We start from the raw sequence: 15,075 nt of genomic DNA, 5'->3' as shown, positions 1-15,075 counted from the left end.
TACAATTTTGTCTAATTCTTCTTAGTTGACCCTTATGGATATTCTAAAGCCATTTTTTATAATGGCAGCTCTTTTATTTATATAGGTGTTACAATCCACCGACTTGAAATGTGTCTTACAATTTATTTTTCTTTCATGTACATGAAGGTTCAAGTCCAAAAACTGAATCTCATGTCTACACATATTATTTTGGTGGGCAGCTCCAGTTATATGTTCTAGCCCATAGTATCCTGGGAGTCACCATTTCCATTATTGTAACCAGCGGAGTTTAATTAAAAGCAAGAGAACTGTAGGGTATTTAAACTCGACGCCTCCAGAGTGCTAGCATAACCCCAGAAGAAGCCGACACTGGCGAAACGCATTGGGCTTTTTGGATCTTGGAGGCCACCGTACCAACCAACCAGAGTTCCAGCTTGCTGGCGTCAGAGGTCCCGAACAACCTGCCAGTGAGTAGCAGACGGAGGTGGCTAGACACGCATCAGAGATCAAACGAGCAGCTGCCTATACTGGGTAAGGGCTGGAGTGCGCCCCAAGTCACTCCTTGCTTACTACTTTTGGGGTTATTGTGAGTTGGCATTTTCCCCTTTTGTGTTTGTCTATGGAATATAAACGTTAATGCACCATCTATTCTGCATTTGTGTTTCTTCCCTACATGTCATCTACTATGGACAGTTGATTCAAGATGCCTGGTTCAACGGAGTACTGTGTGACTTTTGAATAAGTGTTGGTATCAAACATCACCTTCAGCCACTTTACGGTTATTCACTGTAATTATATGATTATCAGTTTGCGCCACGGTCAACCCTTTTTTTCACTGTTACATAATGCAGTTTGGACACTGCTAGTGTTTGGCTGCACCTGATCTATGCACACGTGTGTGTTTGTGTGTTTGTGTGTTTGTGTTTTATTTGATTTTTGGATTGTCACTATTAGCACCAATATGCGTAGAAAGATGGTGGAGCACTGCAGTGCTCCACCATCTTTCTACGCATACTCTATCTACAAAACGGAACAGATGCACGCTGTCATGGAGCAGAAGGGGTTTAATATGTGAGTGACCTACTATGTTTATGGTTATTGTGACTATAGGGTATGTGCATGGCTCCAGCCTATGATACAGGATACTTTCTATCCACATAGTGATTGCACTGGGAGTCTCTTTATATAAGGGCTTCCATGTGGTTTCGCTTTTAAGAGTGGTAACATTTGTTCTGTCCATGTTAGGCTTTATATGGTGAGCCATATACCCTGTCACACATCTACACATTTATTATTGAATTAACATACCCCGGTCTCCTAGGCATTATGGCCAACATTGCACAATCCTGGATTTAGAAGCACCATCAAGAGATTCACTTCTCATCCTTTGCCATTAGCACCAATATATACGTTTGCGCCTTAACTCATTCACATCTGCAAGGTTATATTGTGCTAGAACAAAGGATTATGTTCCCAGCACTCAGATTTTTTTTTTAACTTGTATATAAAGAGATTACACAAGGCAAACATCAGCACATATCCGTGATGTTATTGCTACAAACTGAATAGCAGATCGGCAATATGTATAATTATTGTTTTACACGATACAAAAGCACACAGAACAAGAGATAATACGTGTGGGGAGGGGAACACTGTATGGATAGACAAGGAAAAAGGAAGGGGAGGGGAATAAGGGGGGCACCTAGCCACTTCTTCTGGCCCGTTCCCTTAGATCAATCCGATCTAGGTACTTCCCTTACTCCTGTCATAGATAGGTGTTCCCTACTACGATCCACAGAACATCAAAGGATATACAAGTGGGTAATACCTGTGAATAGATATCCCACAAAACATAAAAGGATATACAGGTGGGTAATGCCTAAGGATAGATATCCCAAAGTGGGGTACTATAAGACACTACGTAAATGTGAACTGGCTGTCCAACTAAATGCAGTATAAATATATTATCGGAACAAACAAACTATGCCTGAATTAATATTAAGCTAGTGCATGAGTACGTCAACACTACTTATATGGAAACATGCTATCTTTCAGAAATGCAGTCTAGATTCTCTAATACTAAGATTTAAGCACACTATGGAACTGTCTCGCTGCACTGCAATATGGGATCTGTCACTCAAATAGGGGAAACTCTGAGTATGATAGTTTAAAGTCGGTGCATAAATAACATGGAGAACCACTGGACACTGCCAGATAATGTGACGAGACCTTATATTGTGCTAGAAACAATCATTAATCTCTCCCCCACCCCTCCACACACACTCTTTTTGGGGTCTGTCATTTCAGTTCACATTTACCTGTCTAATCTTGTGTCACTGCTGTTTCTTTGCATTGATCTTACAGGGACATTCCCTCTTGCCCGATATTTGTTTTTCTTACAATAAAAGCAGCAGGTCCTCCTACTTTTTTAGGGCAATGCAATTATCTAACCTGCTGCTCGATCCTTTCTCCCGCGATCGATCAGTGAACATCCTGCTTCCCAGGGCATCCAACATGGCTGCCTATTTCAAAAGAGGAATGGGTTTAGCTTCCTAAATAGTTTCTATAGCAACACAAGAAGCATAATAACGTAAAAATCGTTAAAAAGGCAGATTTATTGAAAAATGAGATCTAGGATTTTGAATGAAATTCTGCTTTATCTTCTTGGTAGCCGTTTCTCTTGTGCTGCTACAGGTAGCAGTTATTGGTGAGATACTTTCTCTAAGAAGATTAGGTTATATTTGTTACATGCTACAGTCATTTTGTCACCAGCCTAAATCCTACGTAGCAAATGTCCTCTTGCCTAGTAAACCAGTGCCACCCCCAGTGTGTTCCTTGACTTGCTTGCAGCATATGACAAAGCAATAGTGTGTGTGTGTGTTTGGTTTAGAAGACCCTGGCACAGAGCCACACAGGAGGTACCTTTGTGCCCGTGATGGGTTTCTGTGCAAGTTGGAAAGGGTCTTCTGTTCCAGTTTACTGCAAAACATGGTTCTTACTAATTTTTTTTATTATTGTTGTAGGGTGGTAGGCACGTAGATTACGTAGTAGACCAAATTGTCTCCAAACTCATAGAAGTTGTGAAGAAGAAAAACAAAGCTGGAGTTTCTGTGAAGCCCTTCCAGGTAAGTTGTTACAGTAAACTAGTGGCAAAAAGCTCTGTGGTGTGTTTTTTTTATTTTTATTTTTTTATATATCTCTTCCTCCCTAAACCCCCCACCCAAAGTACAAAAATACATGCTTAATGTGCACATTGCCATCAAGCTGTAAGGCTATGCTTATAGTGCCGGCGATGGTCACTGTAAAATCAAATAGAGATGACTTCCAGCGATCACGACCAAGCCGTCACGCTTACTATAAGGGGACGGCAATGCATTTGTTTTCCCGCAATGTTGCTGTCGCTGGCAATATAAGCGCAGCCTTGGATTATTCACACTTGTACATACTTTTGTTGTATATGTGGCAGTTGTGGAATATTAATGATGTGTAACTGAAATATTACCTATTCTTTCTCGTCTCTTTACAGGTGAAGAATCACGTATGGGTTTTTATCAATTGTTTGATTGAAAACCCCACTTTTGATTCCCAGACAAAGGAAAACATGACCCTACAGCCGAAGAGTTTTGGGTCCAAATGTCAGCTTACAGAGAAATTTTCTAAAGCGGTTAGTTTATACTGTTACAGGGCTGTTTCATAAACATTACTATTTTTGCAATTGGTGAACCTCGCCTTGTAAAAAAAAAAAAATATAGCATTATACCTTTCACAAAAGTTTGTTAATCTTACATATTTTAGTGTTTTGGGCCTGAACTACAGCATTTCTGCTGTTCTGTTTATCTTGTATTTGGATAAAGCTCCATTGTATTACTTGCCAAACCTTCATGGAAGTAATTAGCAATTACTACATATATTGTTTTAGGACTAAATACAGTCACTTACAGAATCTATAAGTCTGTTTATTTCCCCCCAAAATATTATACTGCTACAGTGTTCAGGCGCAATGATCTTTAAAACGAGTCTTGCTTCCAAAAATGGTTAAACCACAAATAATATTAATTTCTCAACGCTGAATTGCTTACAAAGTCTGTGTATCTCAAATTTCTATGTATTATCTAATTGTATGGTTCATATCGGTAAATACTCTACATCGGTTTAACTGGTGGTGTAGCATTGACATAATTTATAGCAATCTAATCTCATTGGTACAATACATTCGACTGCATTGCTGCATTAATATAAATGGATATAGTTATAAAAAATTGTTTAAACTAAAAATGATGCAAAATATTTTATTCACAGATCAACGTTTCAGTCCCACCTTCCTCTTGAGAGGTCCTAGCTTGGGACGGAAATGTTGATCTGTGAATAAAATCTTTTTGCAATGTTTTTTTTAATTTCTTGAGTGTCTGTTTAATCTCTTTTTGTGCATCTACAACAGTGCACCTAGGCAAGTTTGCCAATTATGTGAGTGCCGTCCTTTTCTATATGCCATATAGATATATATTTCTTAACTTTATATATCTGTATCACTATTTGCTTAGGCTTCCAACTGCGGCATAGTGGAAAGCATTCTGAATTGGGTCAAGTTCAAGGCCCAAATACAGCTAAATAAGAAGTGCTCATCTGTGAAGTACAGTAAAATTAAAGGCATTCCCAAACTGGATGATGCAAACGATGCTGGTAAGGGCTGCACACAAATGTATATGCTGCTTTTTTTTAACCCCGCCACTTCTGTAATGGCCTGCAACACCTTTTTGGTAAGTGGCTTACATATTTAGTTTAACCCTACTAGTTTAAAAATACATAAGACCTTGTTGTGGCCAATTATTAGTGTCTCCAGAGTTACACCTATTCCAGAGAGGGATACAGTGTTAGAGTGATTCTTTTTTTTTTTTTAGAATCCAATAGTTCTTTTAATAAAAAACGGGAATTTCCACACCATTTGAGCATACACTGAGATTGCCACTGTATTATATACATCTGACCGTTTTCCCTACTTCTAACAGGACACTAATGCTTCTTGGTTTTTGTTTTAAAACTGTGGATCTGGAACAACCATTAGCCCTGTTATTCACATACTGCCGTTCCGTGTAATTCCTTGTGCAATGCTTCATGTACTACCAGGCAGATGGTAGTACATAAAACAATGCAATGATGGGACAAAAACAGAATAATGCACCACTGATCCAGAAAGTAAACCCAGTAGTTATACTGAACCGCCAACTTACCTGCATTGTTTATGTATCCCTAATGGGAATTCACAGGCCTCTTCTACAGTGATGCATGTCTCCATCTCATCACACATTGTGCCATCTGCTTATTTCTGATCACAATTGTAAGGCTATACAACTGGGGGCGCAAGATTTTCCAGGGCGGCGGGGGGAGGCGTGGTCATTAGAGGCCCTGCACTCTTGCCCGAGACATTTAAATTAAATGCCGTGGGATCAAGTGAGGCCTCTGCAACTTCCCTTACCTTGCCGCTGTGTCATTTGACGCTGGGGACAAGGTAAAGGAGGCGGGCGGGGGGCAGACAGGCAGGGGGGGCGCAGACTAAAACGTTTGCGCACCCTGGCTATACAAGAACAAGGTTGTGGATTTGCTGTTACTCCAAAGATCGGTTTGAAGGAACTTTGGCCCAATATTAGAGTGGAAACCTACCTGTCATGTTTTGTAGCATTGTCGTAAATGTTTCTTTCCCCCCCCCCCCCACTTCTTAGGTGGAAAACATTCCCTGGACTGCACATTGATTTTGACAGAGGGAGACTCTGCCAAAACTCTGGCTGTTTCTGGCTTAGGGGTCATAGGACGTGATCGGTATGGTGTGTTCCCACTCAGGGGAAAAATTCTCAATGTACGAGAAGCTTCCCACAAACAGGTAATTATCATATTTTTGTTTTAATCGTACAGTTTCTCCCCCCCCCCCCCCAGTTGGGTATTAATGCACATTTTTCTACAGATCATGGAAAATGCAGAAATTAACAACATCATTAAAATTGTTGGATTGCAATACAAAAAAACCTATGACGATCAAGAATCTCTGAAGTCCTTACGCTACGGAAAAATTATGATTATGACTGATCAGGTAATTGGTTTTGTATTTCTTTGGCATGTGTAGATTTATAACTTAGCACTGGTATTGAATGTGATAAGTGTTAAAACATTGATTCTCTGCCAGTGAAGCTTCGTGCAAATTCTTCCAAAAAAATTATGTCATAAATTTGGTATAAGTAGTATTGCATAGCATTTTCTATCTAATTAGGACATGATTTCCCAAAATGTTTTCAGTGGGTCTTCATACACATTAATTTCTGTTTTTCCTATACAACTCTAAAACATTGCTTACTTATTGCAATCTTTAGCTACCATTTAACCTTTCGTTTCTTTGCATGTACATAGTTACTATACTAGTAATGAGCCATTGTATTTATAATTTTTATGACAAAATAGGTCTTTGGATAAATACCTATTAAACCGTTTTGTACTTGACTGCTTTATGAAATATATATATATATATATATATATATATATATATATATATATATATATATACACACACACACACACACACACACACACACACACACACACACACACACACACACACACACACACACACACACACACACACACACAGTGTTTGTTCGACAAACCTATACATTTGCTCGCCCCGGGCGAGTGGATTTAACCCCCGGCCGAGTAAATATTGGCCCAAGCAGCACACGTTTGGTACTAGGTGGCGAGTAGATTATTTGGTGATTTGTCAACCACTGTGTGTATATATATATATATATATATATATATATATATATATTTATATATATTTAGTAGACTTCAATAAAATGCATTGGCATGAATGTTCACATGTGCAAATTTGACAAAACAATGCAGGTTACCAGTTACACGCATATTATGTCATGCAGATATGTAGATAGACAAAAGGATGAATTGTGTGAAGCATCCCACTTTTTTTTTTTTTGTTAATATCTTGTTTATTCTAAACACTAGAAGAAAAGAAAAAACTGGAACTCTAGCTGCATTTTAAAAGGAAAATATTGTGTGAGATGATAAAAAAGGGAGGAAAGTCTTACACTTAGGCTACGCTTATGGTGACGTCAGGCTGCGGTTGCTGGAAAAATCAAATTCAGATGACTTCAAGCGATCGCGACCAAGCCGTCTAGTTGCGCTTACTGTACGCACGTGACGGCGGCAATGCATTTGTTTTGCCGCGACGTCGCCGGCACTATAAGCGCAGCCTAATGCTAGCAAAGAGTGAATCAGAATGTTTATTTTAAGGATAAAATGTACTTTCAGATAGGTGCGATTTTAAGACTTGCCTCGTATACTACCAGCAGTTCTCACTTTTTCCAAGTCACAATGTCTTACCTGATCCATGAAAAAAGATCTAACTTGCAAATCCTATAGAACTGTACTTTAGAATTGTCTTTATTATATAATATCAAGAGCTGTGGACAGAGCTATTGCTTGAAATCACCTTTTCAGGAGCAGTGCAAAAGAGGTGAATCTCATCTGAACCCAAGTCTATTAGCAGCATATGTGCAGCCAGACAGAGGGCAGTGAATTAAACAAAACAGAGAACAAAGAAAAAATACAAGTCAAATTCCTCCTAAGAAGGCATTTCCATCCAGACCTAGACAATGCAATGCTACAGTAGTCGAATAGTGCGATTCTCTAATTCTAGGGAATCTGATGTTTTGTTTGTACCTAATTAAAGAGATCAAAAGTAAGCCTCTAATCTATCATCATCATACGCTTAGGAGTACAGATATCTAGCTGATTTTATAAGAGATCTTGAAAACCACTTTTGCTTATATTCCGAGAATAGCCTGGAGAGTGAATTCTGGCAGAATTCTCTGTCGCTGCCAAATAACTGGTCTGAAGAAGCAAAAGTTTGTGATCCAGACAGAAGAGCGCAATCTTCCTCTTGTGGGACGATTGAAGCTGTCATCCTTCCATGTCGATTTTTAAAGAGGCGGTTGATACTAGATCAAAACTTTACTTCTGCTGAGACGCTATTTTTGGTTGGTGTTATTTATAATGAGCGAGAGACTAACTTCAGATGAGCGTCTTAACATATAGAAAGGTAGATTAATTCTGCACAGTTCCTTGTAAGCAAATCTAACTACTAATGGTAATACCGTGGCTTCTGTTTAAAAACTTCAGTAACTTCTGTTGTGCTTTTATTGATACACAGGATCAGGACGGCTCTCATATCAAAGGCTTGCTGATTAACTTTATCCATCACAATTGGCCATCCTTGTTGAAACACAGTTTCCTCGAGGAGTTCATTACTCCTATTGTTAAGGTACAGAAAACCTATCATACCATTACCTTTATACTCTGCCTTTGGATAAAGACATACATATAACAGGTTAACATTTTTGTTTTATAAGGCAACGAAAAATAAACAGGAGCTTGCGTTCTACAGTATTCCAGAGTTTGATGAATGGAAAAAACATATAGACAACCAAAAATCGTGGAAAATAAAGTACTACAAAGGTTTGTTAAAACAAATAAAAAAGTATTGCACACTATTGCCTCTCTTACTGTTGATCCCAATCCTTTTTGCATAGAATGCAGTCTTGTGTGATGAAATGACGACACCATATTTTCAGCCTCTAAATAACGAATACACTTCAGGATAAAAATTGAATGCAAACGATACCACAAAGTAACAGTACAGTACTGAAATATTGTTTTTATACAGGTTTGGGTACCAGCACTTCTAAGGAAGCAAAGGAGTACTTTGCGGAGATGGACAGACACAGAATTATTTTTAGGTACGCCGGCCCTGAGGATGATGCAGCTATTACTTTGGTAAGGACTGTCAAATATAGGAATAACCCCTATACTGCAGGACAGCCCATTGCTTGGCAATGCTTAGTCCATTGGCAGGAATTGGGTTAATTTAGTCTTTGCTTAGTTTCTTTAAAGTGCTTTTTCAAATGTGGTGCTTGACACTTTTTTTTTCTGCTCACGAATGAGGCGTTTCTGACCCAGTTGTCTAACATTATCCCCTGCAGGCTTTTAGCAAAAAGAAAGTCGATGACAGAAAAGAATGGCTCACAAACTTTATGGAGGACAGGCGACAACGTCGATTGCACGGATTGCCCGAGGTAAAGTTTTAGTCATTAACGCCACATAAAAGGAGCAAAGGGGTGGAAGGGAAGATGCGTAATCTTGTGACAATCTCACTGGGCATTTTTTATGTTTCCCACAGCAATTCCTATACGGCACAGCCACAAAACACTTGAGTTATAATGACTTCATTAACAAGGAGCTGATTCTTTTCTCGAACTCTGACAATGAGCGATCCATTCCATCTCTTGTTGATGGTGAGTACAACTTGGTCGAATAGCACAGATACAAGTCTTCAGTTCAATTGCTGCGGCAAAACAGGCTAAGCTTAACAGAGAACAACATCTTGCTGGGATGCTGTTAGACGTCAAATCTTTTCAGAAATTATAGTAAAGATGCATCCTAATTTTCCTTAAAATGTATTTTTTAAACATCTGCATTTCCATACCAGTTTTTAATTTTTCAGTGGTATGACTTCTAATTACATTTCTAAAGCAGCAGTTAATGTTTGGTCATCACTTGTAACTTTCTCTCATACTCCCCCAAAAATATGCTACATGCTAATATAACAGTGAGATTAACTGTACATTCAACCATCTGAATTTTTTCTTCATGGCAGAGCAGAAATGCTGGTCAATATTTACATCAGACACATTTATACTGTTAGTCAATAATACCTTTTCCACCACTGTGGCCAGAAGCATGCCGTAAGATTTATAATATCTAGCAAAAAGGATTTTTTTAAATGTTACATTGTACCAACAATATATATTTTTAATTGAGGAGGAATTGCTGCTTCATATGCATAACTGACAGGGTGTACAGCAATAGGTTTCCTCTAAAAAAAACAAAAAATCATCAATTTTAGCAGCAGGACCAAAAACTTTGAAACAATACCCAACAATAAATCGTCCCATCTCTGCGGTGGCAATGAGAATGCTTTGTAGCTCCATGCACTCGTAGGCATTAAGGCATTTATTTTCCGAATGTATGTTTTCTGCTGAAATGTGTAGTATTTTTATGTAGGCTTCCGAGACTGAACATTCTGCTGCTGTATATTCTCAAGTGTTCTGTCATTTGACTTCTGAACACTATATTAACCTCTTCAGAGGCGTTGGATCGTTTGAGATTGCAATGTATATATGCCAAAATATGGAGCTGCCTCTTGCTAATTAAAAGATTCTACTCCTTTTTTGTAGGTTTAAAGCCAGGGCAAAGGAAAGTTTTGTTTACTTGTTTTAAGAGAAATGACAAACGCGAAGTCAAAGTTGCTCAGTTAGCGGGTTCTGTTGCTGAAATGTCTGCCTATCATCATGGAGAGGTAAGCACCAAGCATACCATCATGTTCATAGTGTCTCACATGGCCAGGAAATATGTTGCATCCCAAGATCTATATCTGCATTTTCTCTTATCTGAATGAATGTCCCCTCTGCTTCCAGCAAGCCCTGATGATGACCATTGTGAACTTGGCACAGAGTTTTGTGGGAAGTAATAATGCTAACTTGCTGCAGCCCATCGGTCAGTTTGGCACACGGCTACATGGTGGGAAGGATGCTGCTAGTCCGCGTTACATTTTCACGATGTTAAGGTATCTGTCAACTAATGTGAGCAGTCGAAATTGAACGAATAAATAGCGAAGCTCTGAGTAATCCTTGTACAATTTTAAACCGCACACACTTCTGTCGCACAAATCAAATCTTATTCCGTGTGGGATTCTGCCTGTAAATATACCTGGGGGGTGGGGGAAAGGAAAAGCGGTTTCCCTGCTCAGCTTGTTCCTTATTGAATAGGAGAGTAATGAGACTAGTATAGTGCTATGCTGGGATATGTAATTACTTCTGAACCCAAGAGAGAAAACCCAGCTTGATGAGCACTCGGATGCCAGTGAATGAGTATATGAGTTGTTAAAAATAATTTTGAATATGATCCAATTTTTTAAAAATAGGTTGTACAAAATGACCAACAATAATATTCAGAGACGTTGCCTAGTTGGGGGTGTGTCAATTAGTACTTAACACTCTGGACGTAAAGTAGTAATCCTCAGTGTGTATGAATGAGCAGCTGACACAATAGTCAGAATTCAAAATGCCTATCATAAGCACATATTGTCGCTAAAATACTTGTAAGCAATGAGTCCCAATGCCCCAGACTATTACTCCACAAAATGTAGCAGAACTGCCCCTCAGAGGGGGGAAGGGAGAAATAGTACCGAGGTCTGCTGCAGAGAGGATACAAAGTAATTAGAGGGGTGGGTCTGCTTGTTTAGATTTGTCCGATTTGTTGAGGATGGGGGATCTGAACACCACATAATACAGATAGTCCTCGGCATATCCTTCAACGCCTCCAGTTATTTAAACTGGATACCTTCTTGCTTTTAAATTGACCGTTCGTTGCCAGGGGAGGACATAATCACTGTCCTGTTGATTTACACTGAGCTTTCAGGTACTCCAAAACAGCAGATCCACTGCAAATGATACTAAGATTCTGCTACTATAGCCCCAACCGCTACATACTAATGCAAGTATAAACAAAGCCTACTTGAAAAGGCTTTCTTTCACCTAAGGGCTTTTTTGAACTGTAAAACTCTAACTGGGTGAAAGGACTGCCATGGGCTACATCTTAAAGTAACATTGTGAGTGTGGTGTCCGGCAAGCCTCCACTGTCTAAACAAGCAGACCCACCCCTCCAATTACTTTGTATCCTCTCTGCAGCAGACCTCTGTAATATTTCCCCCCCCCCCCCCTCAGAGGGGCAGTTTTGCTACATTTTGTGGAGTAATAGTCCGGGATATTGGGACCCATTGCTTACAAGTATTTTAGCGACAATATGTGCTTATAATAGGCATTTTGAATTCTGGCTATTATCAGCTGCTCGTTCATACACACTGAGGATTACCACTTTATGTCCAGAGTGTTAAGTACTAATTGACACACCGCCAACTAGGCAACGTCTCTGAATTTTATTTTGTCATTTTATTCACCCTATTTTTTAAAATTGGATCACATAAAAAATTATTTTTAATTTAATTAATATGCTCTTTCTCTTGGGTTCATAAACTGATTCTGTCTGTAGCCATATAAGCTACAGTTCAATTTGGAGCCAAATATTGACATTTCAGTAATGATCTGGTTAAAACCTTTTAACATCACTGTGTAATTGATATCTCCAATAGCTTTGCAAATGTAAACCTAAAAGCCAAATTGCAAGTAGCACAAAAACTCCATGGAATGTACAATAAATACAGTTTTCCTTCTGTTACTGGTGTTATGTCACGAAGTAAAGAATATTGTCACAATTCTACATTTCAGGGCCAAAATACAAAGTTTAAAAAAACAAAAAAACATACAAAGCTGTATTTAAGTGTCTGTTTTTACAATATTTCTTTGAAACAATTTGAGAATTTGTGTGATTTTGAGAAGGGGGAAATTTAAATCCATTTGAACGTGTTGACCAATTAATTATGCAGCACATTTAAAGGTTCCGTTCCATATACTTTGTTTTTACTATACGTGTCTGAGATCAGATGCATTGTAAATTCTTCTGTATTTGGTACAATTTTTAAATGACCTGAAGGTTGCAGGGAAACCTTTATGGAGGCCCGAAGAACCCAAAACACAGCTGAACCTTCGTGAAAACTAATGCATGAGGCCTGTGTACTTAATGGATTATTTTCGGATTTCAAATTTGATTTTGAAGAAAACACAAACATTTTTGTATAGTTGCAATATTATGCTTAAGTATTTGTTGCACACCAAATTGTTTCAGAAACAGCTAAGTGTGGCTTTATCAAAGTATGCAGTCTCTTTAATCCATTATGTTTTTAAATGCTTTTATGTACTTTTCATTTTTATTTATTTTTTTATTATGACGAAGAACAAAATAAGGTTTGAACAACACTAGTCCAAAGCAAAGTACAGTACATGTTTTTTTGAGGTGCATTATTGAAATCGGTTTCTGAAGTTTGTTTATTTTTCTCTCTTTATTTTAGCACTTTGGCACGATTGCTTTTTCCTGCTGTGGATGATAACCTGCTGAAGTTCCTTTATGATGATAATCAGCGGGTGGAGCCCGAGTGGTATATTCCTATTATTCCAATGGTCTTAATCAATGGCGCTGAAGGAATCGGTACTGGATGGGCCTGTAAACTTCCTAATTATGACACCAGGGAAATTGTCAACAATGTCAAGAGAATGCTGGATGGTCTTGAACCATATCCAATGGTAACTATAGATAAACATACTTCATACAATCTGTATTAGGTGTACTGATTTGACTGAAATGTTAAGTAATATGGTTTATTATAACCATAATATTGGGTGAGTTCACTTCTGAATATTCATGGCACCAGAGATTAGAATAAGCATTCAACCTGGTTAAAATGAATTGCCATAAACGTGTTCTCTGAACCTGTCCAGTTGATTACACCAGCCTGTCGCCAAATGCTATAATGACTTTCTGGGTCTCATTTAGATCCCTGATGTAAACGCATTTCTACTGATCAATGTCGCCCAACTTGCAATGTGGTGCATCTTTGTCCTTCTTCCATTGTTGTCTATGTTATTCTTCCATTATATTTAAAATTATCTGTAGGTTTATTTTGTAGCGTGCTGCATACATGGAGCTCTAAAAAAAAAAAAAAAGAGTTGTGCAGTATACCGTCCTAGTGCAGAAGTCAATTCTATATACTCCTAAAATGCAGTTTGTGGGTCGAACATCCCAATTCCTTGATTGGGGATTTTTGTTTGACGATGGTGGCGGCTTCATAGTATATAAGAGAAGGCACTTAGCAGTAAGATGTGTATTATCTGTGAATTATCCTCTTGACACTGCTGCGCACTCTTTCCTCCTTTTTGTTTATAAAGTAACTATAAAATGAAGCTGGTGAAGCCTAAACACTTGTTAAATTTGTGGTGCATTCAGTAGTTTAATTTCTCAAGTTCATTCAGAAAATGCGTTAGAAGACCTCTCTGTAAGGTGTGTTTTTGCTAAATTTTCAATTTTTTATTTTTTTTATGCTGCAGCTTCCGAACTACAAATACTTTAAGGGCTTGATTCAAGAACTGGGCCAGAATCAGTATGCTGTAAGTGGGGAAATTTATGTGCTGGACCGGAATACAATCGAGATTACGGAACTTCCAGTGAGAACATGGACTCAGGTTGGTATATCTACCTGTGTGGAGATAGACTATAGTTATTACACAATTTATAATTGCTGTGGATACAAAAAGTTATCACCTTTTTAACTTGTGCTATTCCAGGGGTGCGCTATATTTTTGGGCCGGGGGGGGGCGGCAGTTATAGAGGTTCCACGCTCCCCCCCGGCATTTAAATGAAATGCCGGGGGAACGCGCGAGGCCTCTATAACACACTTACCTTCCTGCGACGTCACCATGGCAACGTGACGTCACATGACCCCGCGTGTCCTTTGACGCCGGGGCCGAGCAGGGTGGTGGGGGGGCAGGGCGCGAGGCGCTGAGGAGAGCAGGCAGGGGTGCGCACGGGGAACGTTTGCTATTCAGTGATTTTTATCAATGTATCTTTATGTGCAAATGCTTTGGAGATACCTGGCTTATGTTTTCGGGAAGTCAATATGGCTGTCGTGTTATGATAAAAGTATTAAAGTATTTCCTGCTTCATGACTAACTGCCCTTTTTATATTATTTCTAACCAGCAATTCAAAATTAAGGTTTATTTTTTATTTTTTTGTGTATTCGTTTTTTGTTATTTTCTCGGGTGCAGTTTTAAAGAAGTTTGAAGCTTTCATTTGCAAACATTTCAAGTCAAATATTTGCATATTTTCTTGCTGGTTCCCAATTAACAGCTTTTACTTAACAAAAGGGATAACCTTTCCCAAGACAAAGGTCTGTGGTTTGAATAAATTGTGTATATTTTTGCATAAGGAGTACTGCAATTCATGTTTCCTTTGTGTTTTAAAAGACTGCTACCTAAACACAAAGTGAACTACTGGTAGCTATACAGTTTAACAGATTACATGCTGAT

The 15,075-nt window shown here is 38.6% G+C and overlaps 1 protein-coding gene across 2 annotated transcripts in view; it reads left to right on the top strand.

The window, feature by feature from the left end:
• TOP2B (DNA topoisomerase II beta) overlaps positions 1-15,075 on the top strand; it is a 52,555-nt gene that overhangs the window by 20,672 nt on the left and 16,808 nt on the right. For both annotated transcript variants that reach the window (XM_075586962.1, XM_075586963.1), the window contains exons 9-22: positions 3,003-3,104; positions 3,506-3,643; positions 4,521-4,659; positions 5,697-5,854; positions 5,936-6,061; positions 8,192-8,302; positions 8,391-8,496; positions 8,705-8,814; positions 9,021-9,113; positions 9,218-9,332; positions 10,275-10,396; positions 10,515-10,663; positions 13,064-13,295; positions 14,097-14,231. In XM_075586962.1, coding sequence (XP_075443077.1) covers positions 3,003-3,104; positions 3,506-3,643; positions 4,521-4,659; positions 5,697-5,854; positions 5,936-6,061; positions 8,192-8,302; positions 8,391-8,496; positions 8,705-8,814; positions 9,021-9,113; positions 9,218-9,332; positions 10,275-10,396; positions 10,515-10,663; positions 13,064-13,295; positions 14,097-14,231 — 1,836 coding nt within the window. The remainder of the gene's footprint in view (positions 1-3,002; positions 3,105-3,505; positions 3,644-4,520; positions 4,660-5,696; positions 5,855-5,935; positions 6,062-8,191; positions 8,303-8,390; positions 8,497-8,704; positions 8,815-9,020; positions 9,114-9,217; positions 9,333-10,274; positions 10,397-10,514; positions 10,664-13,063; positions 13,296-14,096; positions 14,232-15,075) is intronic.

This window comes from Ascaphus truei, chromosome 2 (genome assembly GCF_040206685.1).
Source record: "Ascaphus truei isolate aAscTru1 chromosome 2, aAscTru1.hap1, whole genome shotgun sequence".
Lineage (NCBI taxonomy): Eukaryota > Metazoa > Chordata > Amphibia > Anura > Ascaphidae > Ascaphus > Ascaphus truei.
This window is presented reverse-complemented; position numbering and strand designations above follow the sequence as displayed.